Genomic DNA, 25,010 nt, shown 5'->3' on the forward strand with positions numbered 1-25,010 from the left:
CCTCTGAACCTTTACCCTTCCAACCCATCCCAGGGAGCAGGGTAACCCCTAAGGGCTGGAGGCATCTTAGAGAGGAGACGGCAGCCCCACCCAAAAGTGCCAAGAGAGATGCACAGTGCTGGGCTCCACCTACTCTGTGGATTTAAAGATTGTTTAGATTTGTTATAAGAAACTCATTGGGAAAATGGGTCCCCTGGGCTGGCCAGATGCGCTTCGAATAGCGGGGTGCCACAAGTTAAGCCACAGCTTACAAGGGCTTGGGGAAGCACTCTGCTCCGTTCTGTCTGACTCTGGCCAGCCCCCTTTGGCCCTGGGCCTCAGTTTACCCACATAAGAGCTCTTTCAGGTGGGTGTGGGGTCGCTGACCCCTGACCCATTTACACTCCCTGCCTTCACTACCAAGGGAAAGGTTCACTGCTGACTTTTCCAGATACACTCTGAATCCAGGGACAGGATGCTCCGGGTCAGGGCTGGAGGTTAATAGCGCAGAGTGGAAACACCTCACAGTACCAGCTTGTGTGACCGTGGGGAGGCAGCAGGACCATGCTGAACCTCCAGCCTCCTCCACTAACATGCTGACTGCAAGCTCTCTCAAAGCGGCCGTGGCCTGGTTTACAGCAGTCGCCTGAGTGCGTTTCTCCGTCCACAGCTGCCTCACAACTTGGTTCTCAGCTAGTCACAGGAAATGAGGGGTGTTCGTGGCTGGACTGCTTCCTGAATGGCAGTGGGTCATTAAGCAGGTGGGCCCTTCCTTTTCTGACAGAATAAATATCCTTCTGTAATGCACCGGGGCGGCGGGGAATGTGGACATTATCTCAAGCCGCTAAGTTCCACCCTGCTGGCCCGAGACGGGCGTCCCCAGGAGGGTGGGGTGTGGACCTTCCCTCCCCCTCCCCCAGCCACACAGATGGCTTTCCCAGACAGGACTGGCTTGTACTCACCGGACACCCTCGTTGAGGATGAAGAGCTCCTGGTCGGGCAGCCCCTTGCGCTGGAAGACAGCGATCACGCCGTTATGGATGCTGTGGGCAGACAGGAGAGTGGTCACCCAGAGGCGCTGGGCCCCTCGCTTCCCTCTGGGCCTGCCCCCTCCCACCTCTCCAGTCCCATCCAGTCCTACTCAGCCCCTCCTGAAACCTTGGGTGTGCCCATGCCCTAAGTCCAGGTCTGGACTCCTGACACAAAGTCTGCCTCCCAGGCATCCTGTGGGCACTGCCGTCCAACCTGGGCAGACCTTCCCTTCCTTCCTGCACGCTTTTAACCCTCCCAGCCAGGCCAGATACTCGGGGCCCTCCACATCTCTTCCCTCTCTGCTTTCCTTGTGTCCGCCTAACTTTGCCTCCACACCCCAATACTTCCAGCCCCATGATGGAGCCACTGGGGTCCCAGCCCTCACAGCCCTTTCCAATGTCAACAGTGACACTGACCCTGTCCAGGCCCTGCTGATTAAAACCCTCTGAAGCAGGACGCTGCAAACACTTTTCTCTAAAGGGCCACAGGGTTAGCTGTTAAAGGTCTGAGGCCTACCCAGCCGCCTGCAGCTACCCAGCTATCTGCTGAAGTTAGGAATGTGGGACTGTATACCAATAAAACTTTATTGTTCATACGTCAGGTGATGGATTGGGTTTGGCCCATAGGCTTGCTTCAGCAGCCCCTGAGATGAACCTGCCTAGGCATTAACCTAGGCTGCCATGGCTGAGCCAACAGCCCCGGAGGCCCCCCCCCCCACACACACACATAGCAGCTGACCATCATCTCCTAGGCCAGTCCAGGTTGAGTCTCTGCCCAGCTCCCCACCCACCCCTTGGGCCTCGCACTCACTCCAGCCTGATGGATGAACTAGCTGAGCGAGGGGCAGGCCTGGGTTTGCATCCTGTTCTGGCTTCTCAGACCTTGGTGTTCCTTTCCATATAAATGAACTGAGTGAACATGGCGTCTACATCCTGGGGGCCTCCAAGGCCTCTTTAGAGATGGGTACTCAGGACACCTGGCCACACCCAACCCAGGGGCCACTCACTGCATGTGGCCTCTTTGGTGTTCTAAGCACCAGCACGTGGTGGGGACAGTCAGACCCCAATCAGAGAAGAAAACACTGAGTCTTCATGAGGCCAAGGGACACATCTATTCAGCAGGACCAGAACTGAGATGAAGTCATGGCTCACTGTCTTCCTGTCCCTCACGTTGCGGGTACACAGGTTAGACCCTGATCCTTTTGACTCTCCCTAGCTCTGAGGCTCTGTGGGCTTTCCAAAGCCCCCCCCCAAAAAAAAAAAAAAAAACCAAACAGAAACAAACAAAAATCCTGTCAGCTTGGAGAAAGGGAGGATAGAGAAGGCCAGAGGACTTCACATGATTTGTCATCCTGAAATACAGAAGTGAAACCCCGCCTATCTCAACAGCCTCCTGGCCAAAGCGGCAAGCCCAGTCAGGACATCTGCAGATGGTCCCCAGGAAACCACAGGCACGGAGGGACTTCCGGGAGAGGGCAGGGGAAGACATCCTCAGGTGTGGAGCCCCACCCCTCTCTAGCCTCCACTGGAAAACCAGGCCCCCAGTGCAGGCAGGCCAGGTCCCAGCCTCGGAGCCTGGATCACTTCACTGGGTGGGCACAGGGAGAGGCAGAAAGAAGTTCAGCCTAAGGCAGACTCACAATGTCACCAGGAGGCTGAGATTCCGGCAGAGAAGTGTGTGTGTGTGTGGGGGGAGAGTCAGGGCACCATTTCCCCCAGATCCTGGCCTGCACTGGACTCCCCCAGAGGCATCTGAGGACATGGAGATAGAAGCTTGTTCCTTCTTTGCCAGGGGCTCTCCTGAATGTACCTGGAAGCTGGGCTGACAAGCAGCCATGGTGCCACCTCAGACCTTAGTTCTTAGTGACCAAGCCCAAGCAGGGAAGAAGAGCCGGGGTGAACATCTCGACTGCTAAAGATACTTAGTAGCCTACAGCAAGCCAAATCTGCTCTGACACCTGGGAGGCAAGGCACCCATCACTCACCAGACTGGGCTAAATCCCAGCATAGCACGCGCCTCCTGGGGAGGCTCCAGGCTGTATGTTCCACCTTGTGGGCCTTCTAAGCACCTGTGTCCTTTGCTCCAGGTCCTTCCTTGTCTTCAAGGACAGCAAGGCAGGACTCTAGATCTCAGCTCCCTGATTACACCTCTTACTCTGACTTGGCCCACCCATCACAGATTCTGTAACCACACAAAGCCACCTAGACAGGCTGGGGGCCATCTCTTCGGCTCAGCAACTGTAATTTAACCACATTTGCTGAGTCTGCTAGCCACGTGAAAGCCCACATCCACAGGCTGAGAACGAGGGCAGGGACACTTTTGGGGGCCACCACTCTGCTGACCACACCTAGACTGGGGTCCAGGGCACAGCAAGGCAAGTGAGGGCCCAGAACCCTAGGACCCTAGCCTGGATGCTTTTGGCTCAGTCCTCTGGTCCTTAAAGACACCATGGACTGGAGGCTCCCATAGACTTCAGAGTTGAACCTGGGTGGGATCTGGCCTCCGTTCCCTCTCACATTTTGGGCCTACGTGGTTCCTGCAGCTCTTTGAATCCCAGTTTTCTCATCTCTACATCAAGTGTACTCAACTCCTCCCTGCAGTTCCTGCTCCTTATTCTCACCTCGGCTAGGACCACCTGCCCTGGAAAGACAGCTCTAAGCTAACCCTGCTTCCCCCTGCCTCGGGTGGAACAGGAACTCAGAGGCATCCCTGACACTGGACTCCCTGACGGGCCTCGTTCAGACCCCAGACACTGCTGTCAGGGGGTACCTTGGTCACCTCCTTCCTCTGATGCCCTCATTCTCTTTACTGACAAGGAGAAGGACAGCCCGCTTGGGAGGAGGAGGCAGGCTGGGGGCAGGGGTGCACACCTTGCTTTGCAGGGGTCCCACACTTTGGGGTGTACTTTCTCCTGCTCCTGCCTGCCCAGGACTTCCACCTGCTGGGGGACAGAGGTGAGGCATTGGTCGAGGGATGGCTCAGAAGGCTAGGATTCCCCCATGTGTTCCCCTAGCCCTTCGGATCTGTTGTGGATCTTGACATCTTCTAGGAGTTTGTCGGGAGCCTCTGGGCTTGGCAGGCTAGGGACAACAGCCAGGGCCCATCCCTGGCAGGGGGAAGCTGTGAAGTCAGGTGGGGAGGCCTGTTGTGCCCTTGAGCTCTGGGAAATCAGCAGCAGGTGCCCGGGAACAGCTCTGGACTCCAGGTGCTGGGAGGGGGCAAGGCAGCATGCCACGCCTCTTTCAGAGAACTTCCCAGGCCCCTGCACACCCAGCGGACATGGAGAGCAGGGGCAGACCTGGTCGCTAGCAGTCCAGTGTCTCCTGCTCTACTTCCTCCAAGTGCTAAGTGCCACCCGCAATTACCTCCCCCACTGACAGCCCTCTTGTCTACTTTCTGACTAAGTCTAAGGTCTCCAGCTCTGAGCAGGCTGTTTGCTGCTAAACCAAGATCTCAGCCTGGTCCAGCCTGTAAGGATTCTGTCCTTAATTTCTGTCATCAGCCTGCGACAGTGTCCCAGCCTAAAAAGTGGGCGGGCCCTCTGTGGGCCCCTTTCTCTTTCTGCTCTCTCTCCTTCCATCTGCCCCCCCCCAATAAAGCTCTAAAAAGGTAACCATGGCTTGTGATTCTTCCGACCAGCATTCTCCTCCATAACCAACACAGCCAACACCAAGAAGATGAATGAATGAATAAATGAATGAATGAACGAACACATGACTGAGTGCGTGGACTATCTCAGGACACAGCAGGGGTTGTGCAGGGAATTTGGGGGATGCACTCACTGTCACTGTAGTGGGTCGGACACCTGTCCCCGGGTATTTGTGTAAAGCTAAAGCTTCCAATCTGACTGGGAAAGAAATTAGCTACAATGTCGAGGGATGAAGCGGTCCTGGGCTGAGGTGGCCTCATAAACAAAAGACACTCGGGTCAGGTGTGGTGGCACATGCCTGCAGTCTTAGCACTTGGAGAGGTGGAGGCAGGAGGATCAGAAGTTCAAGGTCATCTTTGGCTCCATAGTGAATTCCAGGTCAGCCTGGGATATGTTGGGACCGTGTCTCAAAAAACAAAAACAAAACAAAGCTAGGGAGCTGGAGAGGTGGCTCCGCAGTTAGAGCACTGAACTCCTCTTGCAGAGGGCCCGGGTTCAGTTCCCAGCACCCACGTGGTGACTAACAACCACCTGTCACTCCACTTCCAGGGAATCCAACACCTTTTTCTGGCCTCTGCAGGCACTAGGCACACACACACACACACACACACACACACACACACGGCACACACACACACACACACACACACACACACACACACACTGGGATTAAGGGGGTAAAATACTCATTCATACACACTAAGCAAAAATATCAAGAAACAACAGCAAACAAAACAAAACAAAACAACAACAAAAAAAAACCCCTAGAAAACCACCACTCCCCTACAAAACTCAGAGACCTGGCTAGAGAAGGTTCTGTAAAGACAGAGATGGAACTAAACTGAAGCTGCCATGAGCCCATGACAGCAGAGCCAGCAGAGGCAAAGCCAGGACCCTCTCTAGAGTCCCCAGAGGTGGACGGCCAGGCCACACCCCCACTTCTTATTGTGCCAGAACACACTCCTGTTGTTCGGGGTGGTCCAGTGTGGTATGACTCTACAGCCCCAGGACACTAATGAGGTCACGGAGGAAAAAGGGGGCACCTTGGGCTCAGAATGAGGGCCATAGCTTGGAGGCCTAGCCAGGATCTACAGGCTGATCCTGCTGTGGGTGATCGGGCTCAGGGCTGATATCCTGGAGCCCTTGCAGGCAGTATACTGGGAGAGAGGAGCAGGAAGATAGGCAGGGGCTGGGAGGGGACTCTGGGCCCATGGTCCCAAGCCCCTTCACTTCTTTTGGGAGGGGATCAGGAATCAAGCAATGCTCACAGTATGGGTCCCAGGTGCTCTGGGTAACCCTGTATCTCTTATCTGGGGTGGAGGGTAGAACCTCCCTCGTTGGCTAAGATCGTGGCAAGGTGAACTGAGGTCCCTGAACGGGCTCACACAGGACAGGAGCACAGAACACAGCAGAGCCCCAAAGGCTGGAGACAGGAGCTGTTCAGGTACTGTGGGGGCTGCCATCAAGCTTCTGCAGTCTGACAGGCCACCAAAGGAAAAACCCTTGGAAAACTTGGGTGACCTCTCCTTGCAAAGCCCCCCAGAGCTCTGACAAACAGCAGACCCCCTCACCACCACACAAGGTGAGGAGCCATCTAAGCCCTCTGAGCCAGAGGACCCCAGATGGGAGTGAAAGGGGTCCCCCCAAAGTTGCTTTTAGTAACCCCCCAGACATCACTCCTAGGGGTGTTCTCTCCACGTGCCTTGACTTGAGTTCTGGATCACAGGGTACCTACCTACTGTGTGCCAGAAGCCATGCTCAGAGCCTTATTACACATTCCATATTTAATCCAACAACAGTCACTCACCCATATTATTGATAAAGAAACTGAGGACCAGAGATGGTAAGCAAACTGCTTAAGGTCACACAGCAGAGAAGTGGAGTTGATATCTGAGCCAAAAAGTCAGCGTGGCTCCACTAAACCCTGGCCAGAGACAAGGAAGGGGATGAAGACAGTAGTGAGCAGTTCTGGGGCAAAAGGAGTCTTCCTTCTCTCACTGTTCTGCTCCCAGCCCAGTCAGGAGAACTGTGCAGGCCTAGGATAGAGGGAAACTGAGGCAGGTAGGTAGTCTTGGCTCCTAAGCAATCTGCAGCTTAGTGGAGGGGTGGAAGACAGGGTCCCAGCTGGCAGCCCCATCTTCCCCGGGTTGCTCACTAGACTAGATGAACAGAAGATGTGTGTCCAAGTGACAGCCGGGTCCCTGGTGGCAGACCACAGCGGGTGAAGCACCTGGCAGGATTTCACTGCCAGGTGGAGGGGTGGAGTGGAGAGCCAGCCTCCACAGACCTCCCTCAACAGCCTGCCTCACACTCCCTCGATCCGTATTTTACTTTGGGTGGAAATACTTATTTTTGAAGGGGCCAAGAGGAGACCTACTGGGGAACTCAGCTAAAAGAACTATCTGTGACTCGGGGCTCTGCTAGCACAGCTGGGGGAGGGGCTTCCCACGCCCGGCTGGTCCGGGATGGGCCTCCGGAAGGGTCCGGTAAGGAATGTCTGGCAGCTGCCGCACCCCCACGGACAGCTGGGAGGCCCGGGGTCCAACTCGGGGGAAGCCACCGCCCACCCCGCGCCGACAGCCCGACACGCATACAGGAAGTGCAGCGGCGCCCCGCTGGGCCCCCACGAAGCTCAAGTGCGCCCCTGCGAAGTGGGGGGCGCAGGGGCCTCCTGCCCCGGGCCGCCCGCCCCCCGGGGCGCGATCGCGGGCTCGAGCCGCCGACACGTTGCACTCACTTCCCTCCCCGCGCGCGGCCCGGCGGCGGGGCGAGCTGCGCGCAAAGTGGCGCGGTGCCGTCTCCGGCCACGCCGCTCCGGGCTGCGCGCCTTACCTGTTCCAGGTGGCGTTGGCGCAGGCCCGGCGCTGCTGCGTGCCCCGCTCGTCCGCGCCCGCCGCGCCCGGCTCCCTCTTGCCCAGGTCACTGAGGCTGGGCGAACTCATGAACTTCAACCTGCGGAGAGTCCTCATGCTCACCCCGGCCCACGCGCGCCCGGCGTCCCCTACGACTATACTCGGCTGCTAGCCGCAAGCCTGGCGACCCCGTGGGGTCCCGCCCCGGCCCCGCGCCTCCGCCCGGGGCCGCGCGCCCAGCGCCGGGCCCTGTGAACCATTGCTCGCGGCGGCGCAGCGTGGAGCGCTCGGAGCGCAAAAGCAGGCCGGGGGCGGGGCCTCCCTCTGGGCGGGGCCACGATGGGCGTGGTCTCGTGTTGGGAGGGCGGGGCTGGCGTCTTGGAGCCCTCAGCGGCCAAAGGGCCAGTTCAGGGGGCGCTTTCAGCCGCCTCCTCCCTTCCCTTAGGAAGCCACCACACAAGAGCCACACAGCAGTCCAACCCCAACTGCCCACCCGGCACCCAACACTATGGTCACATACACACACCATGCACAGGGACCCCTGGTCTCCCATCAACGTCTCCTGAAGTCACCCCTCGCCAGTCATCCATCCCAGGAGAAAAGGCTGTGCCCAAAGAGATCCATCCAGACCCCTTCACGTGGGCACAAGCTCCTCCCACTGCGGATCAAAGCTTTCAGGCGGGTTCCTCAACCATCAGCCCCACCCCACCTGAGTCCAGCTTGAACCAGGCTGTCCTAGACCTCTTTCTTAGGGGAGGGGCCAGGGATTAGGGTCCTCTCTCAGGCAGGGATCCTGGATGATTGACTGGCGAGAGGGGTTGCTGCACTGGGATTAGAAGGAATGAAGGGGCAGTGATACCCAGAGTCCTAGGTTCCCCTGTATGGTAGAAGTCAGGGAGTATCCTAAATCCTTGTGCCTGGGCAAGACGATCCTGGGACAGAATGCCACACAGCCTTGGGGCACCGAGAGCAATCTGGATTCTACCTGTTGGGGATGTTGTGGCATCCAGGGTAAAATAACCTCTCCAGGGTTTTGCCACTCAAACATGGCAAGCCGGACCTAACCCAGGCCTCCTGAACACACAGCGCCCAACCCCTGACACAGCCGACCTTCTGAGAGTCCCACTAGTTTTGCCTGCCATCTCCAAACACAGGGGACAGGCGTGGCTCCTGGTGACTTGCAGGAGAGCAGAGTCATGGTTCAGTTACAATCAGCCAGCATTTCCTAAGCACCCACTGTATACCGGACACCCCCACATGCCTGTCTTAGGAGGCAGTGATAAACAGACAACTCCTTGTTCACAAGAACTCTCCCAGAGCCTAAGGCCACTCAAGCTACTATCAAGGCCAGGGAAGGGCTGGGCTCCCCAGCCTCCCTCCCAGTCAATGGCTCCAGGCTGTCTGTCCCTGCCAGTGTGGACTTGGGGGTCAGCAGCAGATGAGCTCACCAGCCTCCAAGCAAGGGTGGAGGTGACTATGGCAGGCACCAGCTTCCTGATCCATGTCGAGGAACCCAGGTCTGGAAAGAGGAGGCACTCAGGTGGGGGTTGGTGAGGGGGGCTTCTTCCATTCCTTCTCATCAAAGCAGGGATGAGACTGCTCGCCCAGAGAGGTGCAAAGTGCTCACCCAACTACGGAGGGAGCGCTGGGCACCCTGGCCAGGAGCTCTGCTCAAGGGAGCAGGAAGAAGCCAGCTTGAGCACTTTCCAGCCATACTGACATGCACAGGACACTGTCACCACTGGACAAGGTGTTCCTATCTTAATGTAAAATAAATAAATAAATAAATAAATAAATAAATAAATAAATAAATAAATAACTTGGATGAAAATCCCAAGTGAATTACTGACCCACCAGCCCATGCTGGTGTGCACTGTGGTCACCCTGGTTAGGGTGGGTGGGTGGGGCAGTCACTGTCGCACAGCACTAGCCTTGAGAGATCTGGACTAGCTGGAGCCTTGGGTGAGTCACTTCTCTAGGGCCTCAGTTTCCTGTGTGGAACGTGAAGGCCATAGGATCTTCGCTTCTCCCTGTCCCTCCAGGACATCCAGGCCAGGTGCTGGGGTTTTTCATCCTGTATCAGGAGTGCCCAATCCACTGCCGGTGAACTCGGTGTGTCGGGATCGCTACCAATGCCGGCCACCATAAAATCACAACTCTAACCCTAAGGCTGGGTCTCAGCATCTGGCAGTTCACAGCTACCTGTCACTCCAGCTCTAGGAATCTGACACGCTCTTCTGGCCTCTTTGGGCACTGCATGCAAGCACACAAGCCTACAGTCAGGATACACACACAGACACACAATTAAAATTTTAAATAAAAACAAAAACAAAGGTAGGATACATGTACTAGACCCTCCTCTTCCTCCTACCTGCCCTTCCCCTCCCCAGCCTCAGTCCTTAGCATCTCTAGCCTGGACTACATACCCCTCCTGATCATTCTCTCCAAGTCACACCTGTGCCCTCCCAAACAGTAGCTGGAGCTGGCCATGGCACACACTGCCCTCCTGAGTTCCCACCTCCATGCCTCCCTGCTCTCCAGAACATCAAAGCTGAAGGTCATCTCCCCCTTCCGATTGCCTCTGCCCTTGTTTAGACTTAGGATGGCTTTCTTGACATTTTCTATCAGGGCTGGGGGCTGTAACATGCTTATACCCGCATTCCCTATGCTTAGCACACGGTAGGTGTGCGAGAGGAATGGGTAGATATACTCATCTCCTATTTTAGGCCATATTGGTGAAAACCAAGATGCACAGACATGAGGCGGCCATGTCTCTGCCACTGGTGGTGTAACTGCAGGAGAATCCCAGGCTCTTCAGAGAAGCCTGGCCTTGTACCCAGCACAGATAGGCAGGTCAAGGGGGCAGGACTGACTTCTGGTTGCCTGCCTGGCACGAGTGGCTGGCTGGGAACGGGGAGGCAGTCTGGGCTGCTCTGGAAGAGGCTGGTAGATGAGGGGAGACCACAGTGGGCAGGAGGAGGGAGGGAGAAGCCCGGGGATCCAGTGGAAGGGGCTGGGGTGCAGCCAGGGTCTAAGAAGTGAGATAAATAACATGCAGAATGGGGTCCGCGGTTGTACGAATTAGAAGACATCTCTAGAGGCAACTGTAGGGATGCTCCTCTGTAATCTTGGTAGTTGAAAGGCTGGGACAGGAGAACTGCCTTGAGTTTGCAGCCAGCCTGGGCTCCATAGTGAATTATAGATTCTTAGGAGACAATGTCTCAAAGAAAGGAAAAGAGAAGACATCTCCAGAGAGAGTGAAGAAATGAGCTGTTCCCGCCCCAGCACAGATTTACACCGGCTACACCCACAGCCCAAGGCAGAAGTGTGACAGAGACGCGGGGGTGCCACCGCCGGCGCCGGGTGTTGGGGCTGGTGGTAGGCAGCGCGGGTGAGTGTTGGTGGTAGGCAGCAAAGGGCAGAGCTTGCTGGTCCCAGAAATCCAAGGCAGAGTCTGGGAGATCAGGCTGTTCCAGTTCCCCAGGAAAGACAACTGAGGAGTTGGGGGGCAAGTCTAAGCCCCAAAAGTGTTCCTGTGGCCTGAAGTGTCAGGAAACCCCAGCAAACCCCTATGAAGCCAACTTCGATAGGTCGAAGGGACAGAGAACCCCTGTTTGGCAGAATTCCTAGACAGCTCTTGGTACAGCTATCACCCCTGTAAGCAGGTACAGGGACTTTGTGTCCCTGCTGGCCCTTCCAGGCACCAATGAGGACCTGTGGGTTTGGTACCTGGATCAAGGATTGAGCAGCTGTCTTAGGAATGGCCCTGAAGAGAGTCACTTGTGTCTAAGGCTCTTGGTTAAGGACACGGGAGGATAAGTGAACCCACTCACACATCCCCTAAGAAGCCAGTGTCTCCACCTCAGAACCATGGCCTCCTCCCACGGGACCCCCGCGCCAACCTCTACCTGGCCAGCAAAGAACAGGAACCTGAGACGGGATCCTGGCCACCAACTGAGACACCAAGAGCATCAGGGCTATCCTGCTGGGAGTGAGCCCTAAGTGAGCAGCCAGGATTGGGGTCCATCTAACCTTGCTGCTGGATCAGCTGACCTCTAGGGACCCGGGGAACCCATTTGGAAGATGGGCAGTTTCTCAGAATTTGAGGGTCAAGAAAGAGAAACTGAAGGAAGCCCTTAGGGGCCCCACACTCCCCACAGTCCTCTCCCATTCATGGGGTATGAAGGTACTGAGGGGCTGGCCCAGATGGTTCACATGCAGGGCACGGTACTCTCAAACCCTGACCACCGACCTCTAGTCTACTACGACAAGATCACAATGTGGTTTCACCTGCCCATGACATTTAAAGGGGACAGAGAACTTATCTAAAGGAACCAGTTGAAGAAGGGTCCCCTGCTAGGGGTGGGAAGGACAAGAGACAGGGCAGAGAGGCAGGACCTGAACACACTGGCCCATCTGGTCCTCCCAAGGCTGCTCACCCTGGAGTCACCAAGGGGATCCCATGTCATAAAAGAGAAATGGACGCTCCGGGAGGCTGGGGCACATGCACAAAATCAGGGTGGCCAAGTGGCAGGGCTGAAGCTGGAGTCTAGCCTGGTGAGCAGGAGACAGCCCCAACTCAGTCATTGTCACCTACCTCCCCCATAAGCACGCTCACTAGGCCCTCCTCTCAAGAGTCACCCACTCCAGAGGGGGCACTTTTGCCCCATTGGGAAGGCCTGGCAGTTGCCCAATGCTGACTGGTACCACGTCTCTAACAGCCTGTGGCAGAGTTGGCTCCTAACCCTGGGGTCCCAGGTACCCAGGAGAGGACCAGCAGACAGCTAAGAAGCGTGCCTGGCTCTGCCTCTCTGGCCTGTGGCCCTGGGTCGTGTCTCATCCCTTCCTTGGTGTGCAGAAGATGGAGAAGCAGGGCAATCACAAGGTCGCGGGGTCACACCAGGAGCTTGGCCACTGCTCTTATTACAGAGGAACAGTGGGAAGTGGGTGTTGAGCCAGGGCTGCAGAAGCCCAGTGAAGCTATCACCACCACAGGGTAAGACTAAGCTAGGATCCTAGAGGCTCTTCTCCCTGCACCCCAAAGCCAGACGACCAGTCAGCAGGCAGTGCCATCTGCCTCCTCACCCACGTCTCCTCGATCCATGCTACCTTTCCCTCAGGCCTTCCTGACATGGGACAAGCTCGCCTGGCTGGTCCTGATCCTCTGTCCTAAATACTTCTCTGCTATGCTTCTGGCTGCTGTGAGTTTCTGACCAGCAGAGAGAGATCCCTTGTAGCTGACACCCTCACCATATCCATGTGACCCCAAGAGACTCTCCCTTCAAGCCTCAGTGAAGGTCTGGGACATCAGTTTCCAAAGGTTCTTTGGGTAGGGTGGTTTAGAACCCTGGTTCGGATCCATCACTCAGTGGCCCCGGGGGAAGTGAGGTTCTCCATGGAGCTGAATCTTGGAGTGGCGGAAAGTTAGCACTGACTCCCTTAGGGAGATCTGCTCCAGCCCTGCCAAAGGCATCACAACCTTAACATTGAACATGGCTGTCCTGCTTCATGTGGGTGCCTGACTGTGGTGCTTGTCTCCACTCAGTGGACGGACGAAGGCCCACACGCCAGCAGCAGGGACCTGCAGGTTGCCAGCTTGCCTTCCTGCTCTGGGCTCTCCTTGAGGCACCTTCTTGCCAGTAGCTTTTTCTTAGAAGAATTCTTGGAAAGAATGAGTGTGACTTAGGAATCAGCTCCTGCTGGCACTACCGGAGAAGAGCCCAGACACAGTAAGCACGCAAGGCGTGGTAGGAGATCTGAATGGAGAAAGTTCCTTCTCTCTCTGACTGTCTGAACCTTGCACCCAGCCCTGCCAGGTAGCAAGAGCTGCTCCCTGTCAGGATCCAACGTGGGCGATTGGAACAGGGAGAACCAACCCTTGGCCTCTCTCCCTCACTTCCTGGTGGAAGTACAAAGAGCCAGCCCAGGGTTGGCTGGATACCACCAGGGCCTCCCAGGAGGAGGGTGCTGTTCTCCAGGGTGATGTTCCCCAAGCCACCCATTCCTGGCCTTCTACACTCAAGAAATTATTATCTGTGAAAAGCTCTTCTGATTAGAGAGCCCGAGCTGGGGGAGGAGTCATGTCACGTGGTGGGGGAGAGGCGGAGACAAACCCAGCCGTCAAAACTTGGGTCCTTCAAAATCTCCGTGAAGGAGACGATCCCTGGAGGGTGGGATCCCCAGCGGACCTGGACACCAACGTCAGGAAAAGCAGTGACATTTACCAGGTACCTGCCACACCCAGCCCGGGCCACTGAAGCCCAGCTGAGGTCCCAAATCCTGAGGTCACCACAGAGTCACAGACTGGTGAGAACCAGAGCTCAGACTGATGCTGGAGTTCCTGTTGCCTGTTCTGTCCCCAGCTCCCCTAATGTCAGGCAGCAAGACCAGAACCCACCCGAGGACAGCAGGACCCACCACTGCTGCCCGGCAATGTGGCTGGGGCTCTAGGGGCCCTGGCTCTCTGCTGCCCCCTAGAGCTTCTACAGGGACCAGCAGCCTCCTGTGGGCTCAGGACTCCACTGCCACCTGCTTGGATCCCTGGCCCTGTCCAGACGGGCCCCTGCCCTGCCTACCTAATCCTTAGATCGGGTCCTGTGCCTTCGGAGAAAACTCCAAATTCCAAAGCCTGGCATTCTGGACCCTAGGCAGGCAGGGCCCAGCATGCATTCTTTGGGTCCTGTTTCCTCTCTCGAGACTTCCATTCCCTGTTCCCTCCACTCCTGCCGGGGCCTCAGAATCCTGCCTGCTTCCCACCTAGCGTTGTCGAGACTCTGCCCTGCGAAACAACTTAAGCACACACATAATGAAGCAGCCCTGATCAAGGTGCGGTCTGGTGGTCTCTCTTTGGCCCCACCTCTCATTTGGCTATGGTTTTTTTTTTTTTTTGTTTTGTTTTGTTTTTTGTTTTTTTTTTTTGAGAACGTAATTATTAATGTCAGGGAGGGGTCCCTGCAACAGGCACCAGAAAGCCAATTTTGCTAAAAGCACCCAGGCCCTCTCCGTCCAACAAGGCCACTGAAGGCAGAACGAGAGCACAGCATCCCTTGTCTCGTTTTGTCTGTCTCCTCCACTTACTTCTGTGCAGACACATGTCAGTCACTCAAGGATTGTCTATGAGCCGGTCCTCTACCCTTAGCTTCTTGCTTCAAGGCTAGAAGCACAAACAACTGCCGAGGCAGACATGGTCAACTTTTACAGTGTCCTATTCCAGACCTTGAACGGCGCCCAAAGGTCTCCAATCGCTGCCCTAAACCTGCAGTCACCTTGGATCCCGACAACATTGAGAGACAACCCCTCTTTACGGCAAGGTACAGAAACACCCCCAAGCAATGGCGAAGTGCAGAGCTTCGAGGGACGGGACACCTCCCAAAGGAGGGCCTCTTCCAGAGTGGCCAGGCCACATGCTGGTCCAGGAGTGACAGACAGTCTTAGGGGATTCTGATCATTTCCCATACAGCAGAAATAACTTGGGGCCACCTTGTCGAACAGAACCTAGACAGGGATCACCCAGGCTACACCGTGACCAGGACTGCTCAATTATGTGTTTAAATCGTTTTGCCGGGGAGCTAGAGAGCTGGCTCAGCAGTTATGAGCACTCTTTGCTCCTGTAGAAGACAGTTCAACTCCCAGCACCCACATGGTGGGGACTCATAACTGCCTGTAACTCTAGGGGATCTGACACCCTCTACTGGCCTCTGTGAGCACCTGCATACCAATGCTCAGACACACACGAGTGAAAAATAAGATAAAATCTTTTAAAAATGAAATACGATCTCAGTGTAGCCCAGGCTAAGCTGGAACTCACTATGTAGCCTTGGCTAGCAGGATTCAAATTCTTAGTGCTTCTCTTGCCTCAGGTGATATCACATGTATGGGCCATGAGGCCTGATTTTTAATCCTGTGATTTCATGCTTCCGGTTCTGCCTAGTCCAGCTGGGCCTCATTGAAGAGTCCTGGGATTCTGAGGAGAAAAAGACCCAGCCTGGGACCAATATGGATGAACCTTGCGCTTAGCTCATCAGAGCACTTTTTTTGTTTGTTTTCTTGTTTTTTTTGAGACTGTGTTTCTCTGTGTAGCCTTGGCTGTCCTGGAACTCGCTCTGTAGACCAGGCTGGCCTGAAACTCACAGAGATTCACCTGCTTCTGCCTCTCGAGTACTGGAATTAAAGGTGTGCACCACCACTGCCCGGCTTTCAGAACACTTCTTAACATAAACATTTTTTATTACAGGTTTTTATTTATCGCGTGTGTGCACACTTTTATGCCTTGGCACACATGGAGAAGTCAGAGGACAGTCTGCGGGAGCCCATTCCCTCTTTCCACCATGTGGGTTCCAGGAGTCGAACTCAGGTCAACACCTTTACTCACAGATTCATTTTGTTTGGCCCCACACCTTCAATTTTTATGGAATGGGGGCGCGTCACAGATTTGAGAATTGCAAAGAAATGCATTGAAATTTGACCTTGACACCATTGTAATTTGACCTTGACACCGCTGTCACAGCTAGCCTGCCCACTTCGGCCACCTCTGGCTCCAGCTTGCCCAACTGCCAGGCTCCATTCCGGCAGAAGGCCTCTGACTCCACGACCTAATTCAGCCCTCCTCCGCCTTGGCTCTTTGAGGACCTTGGGCTGTGTGCCCCTGGGGCTGCGGCTCCCGTGTGCTGGGATGGGAAGTCAATGGCCAGGGTCCACTTTACACTCACTGCGGAGCAGGGATTCCTTCACGGTAGGCCCCTTCTCCTCTGGCCTCACTGCCACACGGCTCTCATCTGTTCTCTCGGTCACTGGTCACACGGCCTTCTTCCCTCTCCTCTTCCCTCTCCACGGGATATGCTCTGCTCCTTGTCCCCAGCACCACCTCCTCCTGCTCCTCTGAGAAAATAGTCCAGACAAGTTCCTATGCCCAGCACCCACAGTGCTCCCTCTGAGAGTGGAGTGACTATAGTGCTCCTTCTGAAGGTGGAGCCTCCATGGTGCTCCCTCTGAAGGTGGAGTCTCCATGGTGCTCCCTCTGAAGGTGGAGTCTCCATGGTGCTCCCTCTGAAGGTGGAGCCTCCATGATGCTCCCTCTGAAGGTGGAGTCTCCATGGTGCTCCCTCTGAAGGTGGAGTCTCCATGGTGCTCCCTCTGAAGGTGGAGTCTCCATGGTGCTCACTCTGAAGGTGGAGTCCCCATGGTGCTCCCTCTGAAGGTGGAGTCCCCATGGTGCTCACTCTGAGGGTGGAGTCCCCATGGTGCTCACTCCGGGGGTGGAGCCCCATGATGCTCACTCTGGGGATGAAGCCCTCACAGTGATCACTCTGCGGTTGACACCCCATGGTGCTCACCAGTCCTCATTTCCCCCACGTGAAGTACCTCTCTGAGGTACACTCATTTGGGTATATCTGTCACCGCCCAGATGCTGTGGGGTTCCCACAGCAACCCTGGAATGCCACCCCCTCCCCCCTACTGGAGCACTGAGGTGGATGAGTCAACAGGTCCAAAGCTTAGAAAGTAGGCTCTCGAAGGGGCTCCTATGCTGCCCAGTGCTAGCCAGGTAATTCTGAGGCCCAGAGCTGCCAAGTGAAAAAAAGCATACCACCACCTGGGCCAGATGGGGCTGCTCAGCAGCCACAGCAAGGTGGCTCCACTGACCTCTGCCCTGGACCCACTCTTCACAGAGTAGGTGTCTGTGGTGGAGGTGGGGGGGGGGCGGGGGTTGGGGGGAACGGTGTTACACACCTTGCACTAGGCTGCCACCTACTGGCCAACCACCTGCTATAGGCATTACACCTGACTACACCGCTCACTGAGTTCCCAAGCAGCCCAGGGGTCCCCCGCTCCAGGCTCCATTGCTGAAGCAGGCTAGCTAAATCCGACCCCCACCTCCCCAGAGCTGAGCAGTGTCGGCTAGTCTCTTCACAAAGGAAAGAGCATCCCACACCTCCTGTGCCTATGTTCTGCAAAGCACAGGGCTCCGGGGAGCCTGACTGGAGGGGAGCTGGCCCTCGGCTGTGCAGTGGACATCTGGAAGTGACAGGCCCAAGTCCCTCATGTGGATGCTGGGAGAAATGCCCAGTTCTGCGGATGGAGCTGTGGCTCCAGAAATTCATCGGCGGGGCCACCTTGGCCAGCCACTAGGCTCTGTCAGACTATCAGCAACACCACCCCCACCCCCATCAGATTGCTTGGTGGTTAGCTTCCTCCATCAGACTGTCTGCCCAGCTTCTCCCATCGGGCTGTGTCTGGCAAGCCTAAGCTCCCACACTGGCTTGCCAGCCTCTGCTGCCAGACTGTGGTCAGTCATCCCATCAGGCTGTGTCCCTGAATGTCCTTGTGGCCACCGAATTCAGGGTTGGCCACGGGACTTTGAATACATCCAAAGTCACTGAAGGAACTCCAGGATGATTTTCAAAAGCAGACGATGGAAGAGAAAGCTCTGCTCCCACCAGGGCATTTCCTTGGTCGTACTTTTCAACACCAGGCTGTCTGTCAGATGTGGCAGCCACCCTGGGAGTGTGACAGCCCCAGCCTGCCCACCCCCTGCCTGCCCTTTAGAGTGGACAACACTGGCCCTGCCCACTGGATTTGAGGCAAGATTATCTTCTGCCCCAAGCCCCACCTGTCTCCCAGGCTCAGATGCCCTAAGTATCACCCCATCACCATCAGCTTCCACCACCCTCGAGAACCAGGCAAACAGAGGCCATTGGCTGGGGCCTGCACGGACAGGCAGGGGTTCATTCTGCTCCGCGATGCCTTCGCTGGACATCCGCCACTTGCATTCCCTGTCTTCGCCTAAGAGACACTCCAGAAACCCCACAAGGAACCACTAGGGCCAGGAGCTTTCACACAGGGCCCCGAGAAGGTATGGGAGGGCTGTAGCAATCACCTCTCAGAGCCAGGAGAAGGGCCCCATGGCTGGCATGGGAAGGCACTGGGGCACATAACTGGGCAAGGGAGGCGGACAGCCAGGAGGGGCCCCTGGAGCAGGATGGCTTCCTGGAGGAGCTTAAAGAAACAGTGCCCTTCTGGAGGAGAGCAGCAAGAACGGCAGCAGAGGAAGGCCTTCCAAGGGCAGCTGAGCAGGCGGGAACGGGGCAGCAGGCACCACAGGCAGCCAGGGGCATGATGGCCAGGCCAGAACTAGGCCGTGGCACTGGCTCGGCAGCCCACAGGGTCCCCACTAGCGGCTGGGGTGGCCAGCTCCCTGTCCCACCCCCAGATGCCCTGGAGCAGCTCCAGGGACCACAGACTTTCCCTGGGGAACTTGACAACCTCAGAGACACTTCCATCCAGCCCAACAAGTACTGTCCTCAGGCCTCTGGTTTACTGCCTGGCAAGCCTACCTCAGGCTGTGCCAGGGCCTTTCTGGAAAGTGGAGCCTTTCCAAAGGCCTACTGAGGCCCATCCGGCCTCAGGGATATGAGGACATGAAGGAGATCCAGATGTTACCTCAAGTCACAGATCCAAGAGTGAGCCTCAGAGAGGCGGAGCAGCCCATCCAAGGTCACACAGCACAGCGTGCACCTACGACCCAAGCTAGATGGCTGGCCCGGATGGGCGGACGGTTTTATGAATGGGTGAACAGAAGACTCGGCAGCCTGGGTGCGCTCGCACTCCGCGAAGCAGAGGGAAGGCACCATCTGCCACTGTTTCTGATCCCAACGTAAAGTCCTAGTACTACCACATCAGGATGGACACAGGAAGTGGTCCTTATCGGAGTCCGGCTCCTCCGAGACAGACTCTGGGTCAGACAGACAAATGCCGAGTCTCCTCTAACCACCGGGTCCTGAGAGATCCACCCCAGCCTCAGTGTCCCCATGGTAAAGAGACAAAGGACCTACCTTGCTCAGGTGCCAGAGGCTGCAGGGCAGTTGAGGGGAGGGGTACCCGTGGCCTGTCTGCCTGTGACCTTGGCTGAGGCCTGCACAGTCCAGAGAGGTCTGAAGATGGCTGGGTCAGCGTTTTTCACTGTGCTGGGTGCCCTGGTCGTGGGGCTACCCAATGGCTTACATATAATGAGGAATCCACGTGGCCACAGGACAGCGAGCAGGCGGGCTGGGCAGAGGGCTCCTGGGCTGTGACTCAGCGGAACTCGGGGAGGCTGCAGCCAGCTTCGGTGGGAGCTGCCCATGGCGGTCTGTGCAGGGAAAGCCAACTGCTTGCCTGCTTCCTGATAAATATTTTATCATGCTTATGGAGCAGGTCCCAGGCGGGTGCCTGTAGCCTTGGAGCCCATGGTACACCCCTTCCTGTCCAGGCCTGAAGTGACGAGAGAGGCGGGTGCCAGGAGATGCAACTGGATGGCTCCTTTCATTTCTGACCCGAGATGACTTCTGGGCATCTCAGTTCAGCTCATACACAACCCCACAACGCCTATACCCAACTCAATGCTAGGTACTGTGTATACTCAACTTTATGCTAGGCTTAGCCACGTCCCTCGCATTAAAGCCCCCTTCTTCACTCTACTAGAATGCCAGCCAGACTCTGCCCTTCCATCTTGCTGGATGCTAGCCACCTCCTTCAGGAAGCCTTCCTGGATGTCTCTTCCTGTCATGCAATCCTGGGAAGGCCTATCTTGGTGCCTGGCTTTCCAGCGGTGTTAATGTTCCCCGATGAAGGGGCACAAGATGAGGTTGTGTGAATGCAGTATCTCCTGGAACTTTGTCCATACGGAGGCTCATTTTAGCTGGGAAGCCACAGCACATCATGTCAGGTGGGCTCAGAATGTAAGACCTGGCCCCCTCTTGCAAGGACCAACCACTTTAGTAGGGCTACAACAACAATAACTCAGGCTCTGGCAACCACAGCAACGGCAGCCACCATGCCGTCCTTTGCAGCCTGCCAGACACCGTCCATTGCATCCCACCAAAGGCTCACTCCTTCCAGGGCCACTGGGATACCGTGTCTCCTTTGACAGAATCTAAGATGCAGAGGACCTTCACATCTCTGTGCCCTGGGAACCCCACAGAGGGGTATCTGCAGAAGAGGATGTTGCACAGTGCACGGTGTTGCACTGCTAAGAACTCAGGCATGGTAGGAACTTTCTAGAAACAGTGAAGAAGTCAGAGTGACACCATATGAAAAAGCAGAACATATGTTCGTGTGCTGCTTGGTGACATATTGGGGCTGGGTACTGTAGACACAACCCCACTCCAGAATCTATTGAGGAAAAAAAAAAGAGAGAGAGAGAGAAACGAAAACAGAGGTGTGGTGGTGCTCACCCACAATCCCAGCACATGTGAGTCTGAGGCAGGAGGATTGCTGAGACGCTGAGGTCAGTTTGGGCTATCTAGTGAGTTCCTGGCCAGCCTGGGGTTACAGAGTAAGACCCTGTTTTAAAGCCCAAACCCAAACTCTCAGAATAATGGTCTGAGGGTGTGGGTGCAGTGAGCCTGGCGTCTCCTTCCAGGCCCTGTGCAGTTGGGCTGGTCATGGCTGACACAGGACTGGCCCACCTGAGGGTCTCTGAGCACATGATATTTACCCTCCTCATTGGCTGTTCTCTCCTTTGCCTCAGGATACAGCTATGAATGATATAAGTGGGGGAGTCTCCCCTCCCTACAGGAGCCTTCTGGCCTCTCCCAGGAAGCAGGATCGAGCTATGCTCTATCTTCCTCTGGCACAATTGAGACTATGCACCAGGGGTTGTGACCGCCACTATCCAAGTCCTAGACTAACAGTCAGAGGGGAGGGAGGGAGCTCCCTTACATCTGGAATAATCAAGCAGGAGCCATGTCTCCCCACCAAGAAGTAGCCATGATGGATGGCTTTTGGTTCATATGAGTCAGACTCAGTCTTATAGTCTTACAGTGACCCAGGGCCTGGATACTGACTTCGCTGCCTCTCCTTCATCTGCATAGTGGGGTCACCATAGTACAGCCTTACAGTTGCAGACATGGAGGCAGGTCTGCGTGCCTGTGAGTTGCCTTTCTAGAGCATTCCTAAGGCCAAGAATGGTTATGCTGGCTCTCAGTACTGCTGGCTACCCCATCACACTCTCTGCAGCCACACAGGGTAGAAAGCTTGTTTTATAGATGAGAAAACTGTAGCACAGAAATTAACTCCCCAGACTCAAAGAGGGTGTCCAGAATGGAACCATGCCTGGAACTCAGGTCTAGGGCTTAGGGGGCTGTCTTCTAGGCTGGGTGTTCTCTTGTGTCTTTCTCCTGGACTGTTCCCTGGGTGCAGGTTCATTCATTTTGCTTGACAAAATGCTTTTACAAGTTAATGATTGCCTCCAGTCAATCTAGCAAGCGAACTTTGAGAATCTTTTAGAAAAATGCATGCGATTCATGTTGGGATCCAAGGAGCCCACATGGTGGCCCCTGATGGTGAGGCTTCCTGTCCTTATCTTTAAGCATACCAATATGGCAAGTGTCAAGTGGCTGGCTACAGAGATCCGGGTCTAAGCCCTGGCCCTTCCTCCTGCTGGCTCTGGGCCTCAGTCTGCCCATCTGCTAACTGGGCAGAGCCACAACAGCATCCTAGGCTGCTGGGAGAGTAGACAGAAGCCAGGGAAGCTCCCATGGGACCCAGCATAGAGCAGATGATCAAGACACAGGGACACCTATTCATTTCAGGGTGAGCCAAGCTCTAGGGAAGAACCAAACAGAGCAATCCCTCTGAATGCCTGCTGGACAATCTTCTAAAAAGGGGCTTCCCCCACATGTCCCACTATGTAGTTGGAGAGTTTCATCTCTGTGAGTCACCATTCATCTTTTAAAAGATGAATGACAGACCCTCAGTCTCTCGGACTCCCTTGCAGCTATATGGTATGAGTAGGTTACTCTGTATCTGGACACACCAACTCCATTTTGAATTAGAAACTAGTGATATAAAGAACTGAGGACTTTGATGACACCCAGCATGGCTGCAGGTGACAGCAGCCACACTCTAGGTACAGACATAGGTTCTGGTATCTGGACAAGTCCTAGACTAACAATCATAGGGAAGTGAGCTCCCTCACAGCTAGAATAATCAAGCTGGAGCTCCATGTCTCTCCACCAAGAAGCAGCCATAATGGATGACTTCCAGTTCATCTGAGTCAGACCTAGTCTTACAGCTGTGTCCAGCTGATAGGTCCTGGATAGGGACTGTCCCCTCCCCACAGGCGCAGAGGTCAGTAGGTTCAAGGCAGTAAAGCTCCCCTCCTCTGGGATATTTACAGATGACACATAGCTGCTGACACATAGTTCCTTGGACTCTGTATTACGTGGATACCTATTCCTTTCTCACGTATGTCCTTTCCGTCACCTCAGCCCACAACGACACTATGACCTGGGCTTGGGTGGCTTCCCTAGAGTCTACAGCACCACAAGTACTGTGTGGTGGCGTCACTACAACAGAGACCCCCTCCTACCTCATCAGCAGAGAACACTCCTGGCTGGGGCTACTCTTCAATTCTCACGATGACATGTAAGGCATGTGGTGGCCATTCTCGTCATCTGGTAGACAAAGCAGGAGGCAGCCAGAGGCTGGGAAATCTGCCAAGGCCACAGGGCTAGTGAAGGTGTGCAGATTAGATCCTGACAGTTGGGCCAGAGCCTCCACTTAGTGCAAAAACTGTCTATTCCAGCTCTCACTCTGCAGAGGAGAACCACAGCTCACAGGGATCAGGCAGTTTCCCGGGGCAGGTGATTTCCTCCCCCTTCCCCTTTCCTGAGACAAGGTCAGGGTCTCTAGCTCAGGCTGGTCTCAAACTCACTACAGAGCTGGATGACCTTAGAGTACTGATCATTGTGCCCCCCGACGGCCCCCAGTGCTGGGATAACAGGTATATACCATCATGCCTAACTTCTGTGGTGTGTAGGGCAGGGGCATTGAATCCAGGGCCTTGTGAATGCTAGGCAAGCACGCTACTAATTGAGCTACAGCCCCAGCCAAGATGCTGTCCCTTAAAAAAGTCCTGCATCCAGATCCAGTTTTGAGACACGAATAGGAAGGTAGTGAAGAGAGAAAAGCATTACACTGTCTTTAAGGGGTCACCTCCTCATTCCAGGCAAACTTCGATTTCCCATCTTCTGCCCCTGAATGGAGAGTGACTGGCCCCTGGGGCCACCCTGAGCTTCTAGGCAGGACTCCCGGGCCCTGCTGTATAACCCAGGGGACCATCGTCACCCTCACCTGAACCTCCAGCTCTGTATCCACATGTCATGTGTACCTGGCTCCCTCTGTGAGGTCTCTGTCCCATCCCCCGCCCCTCCAGCCACCTGCAGGCTAGGGCAAGGTCTCTGAGAACCGATCACTTTCCTGATGGGGGTCTCGTGGGTATTCTGGGAGAACAGGGGAGCACTCAAGGTGGGGCTGGGTGGGGAGTTGCTGAGGTAGCTCTACTGTCTGTCACCCCTCAGGCTCGCTCACAGGAGCTGGCATCACACCGAGTGCCTGCTCTGCCTCCCCAGGCATTTCCGCCCAGCCAGCCCTAGCCTTTCAAGCCATCCATTAGAAACAAAAGCCATTTGCCAACTAGCATCTGCACAAACACTTTCCCTGCTGCTGAGGAAATACAACTGTCCCCAGCACCCTCCATTAACACAGTTATCCTGAAAACAAGCCCCACCCACCCTGTGGCTGGCACCTCCACTTTCTGTTCTGTGCACAGGAATGGATCCTCCTGGGGTACCCCGTGTGGGTAGAGATACTGACTCCTTGTTTTCAGACGAAGACACTGAGGACCAGAAGAAGCAAAGTGACTTGCCCAGAGCCACACACTCACTCAGCAGTGGGCTTCATAGAAACTTGTGTCCCACAGTTCAGCAAAGAGCTGTGGATACCAGAACCGGCAGTGGGAGACACTCAGAAGGTCATAACCTCTGACCAGGGGACTCAGGCTCACAGAGGGCAGTGGCTGGCTCCGGGACACAGCTGAGCCTTGGCCACTAACAGGGACCCTTCTTGAGACTGAGCCACGGTCAGCCAGCCTTCTCTCAGTGAGGCTCACACCTCGATGTGCACTTGGACACGTCTGAGGGACTGTGTGGTAAATGCAGATTCCTAGGGCCCCAGCAACATCCTAGGGCAGCCCAAGAGCTTGCATTCTATGAATCAAACGTCCTCAAAGGGATGGCCAGAGACCTGACTAGAAAGAAGGACCTAGGAGGCCTATCCTAGGAGGGCCCCAGGGAGATGCTGGCCTCTCTGAATGCAGTCCAGGGCATAGGCCCAGGCCTTTGGGATCCTGGACATGGAGGCAGGTGCAGCCACGCTCTCAGCCAAGTACATCCCTAATCACTTCACTCCGATATCATGCTACAGCCTCTACAGTCCCTCACAATGTCACTCCTACCCATGCCTGACAGGGATATGGGAGCTCAGGGGGCAGGATGGAGGACCGTCTCCTGGGGCCTGCAGGCCAGGGACCCTCCCACAACCCTGTGCTTCTTTTTCACCCTGGCTCCGGCAAGGAAAATCTTGGAAAGCATTAGGCCCTGCTCATATGGGATGGCATGTAGGAATCATGTGATTTAGTCACTGGCTCAGACCCTGGCCAGGCTGATCTGCCAGGTGTCCCT

The 25,010-nt window shown here is 55.6% G+C and overlaps 1 protein-coding gene across 5 annotated transcripts in view; it reads right to left on the reverse strand.

Annotated features, from left to right (window-relative positions):
* Prr5 (proline rich 5) overlaps positions 1–25,010 on the reverse strand; it is a 40,956-nt gene that overhangs the window by 15,215 nt on the left and 731 nt on the right. Inside the window, exons 1-3 of one of the 5 annotated variants that reach the window (XM_028878119.2) lie at positions 19,341–19,705; positions 7,493–7,612; positions 942–1,022 (exon numbers count right to left, since the gene is read on the reverse strand). In XM_028878119.2, the coding sequence (XP_028733952.1) occupies positions 942–1,022; positions 7,493–7,602 (191 nt within the window). In that variant the 5' untranslated portion in view covers positions 7,603–7,612; positions 19,341–19,705. Of the gene's footprint in view, positions 1–941; positions 1,023–3,881; positions 3,936–7,492; positions 7,797–19,340; positions 19,706–25,010 lie in introns of those variants that run through there. The other 4 variants (XM_028878118.2, XM_028878120.2, XM_028878116.2 and 1 more) reach the window with 4 other exon arrangements.

Source organism: Peromyscus leucopus, chromosome 20 (assembly GCF_004664715.2).
Source record: "Peromyscus leucopus breed LL Stock chromosome 20, UCI_PerLeu_2.1, whole genome shotgun sequence".
Taxonomy (NCBI): domain Eukaryota; kingdom Metazoa; phylum Chordata; class Mammalia; order Rodentia; family Cricetidae; genus Peromyscus; species Peromyscus leucopus.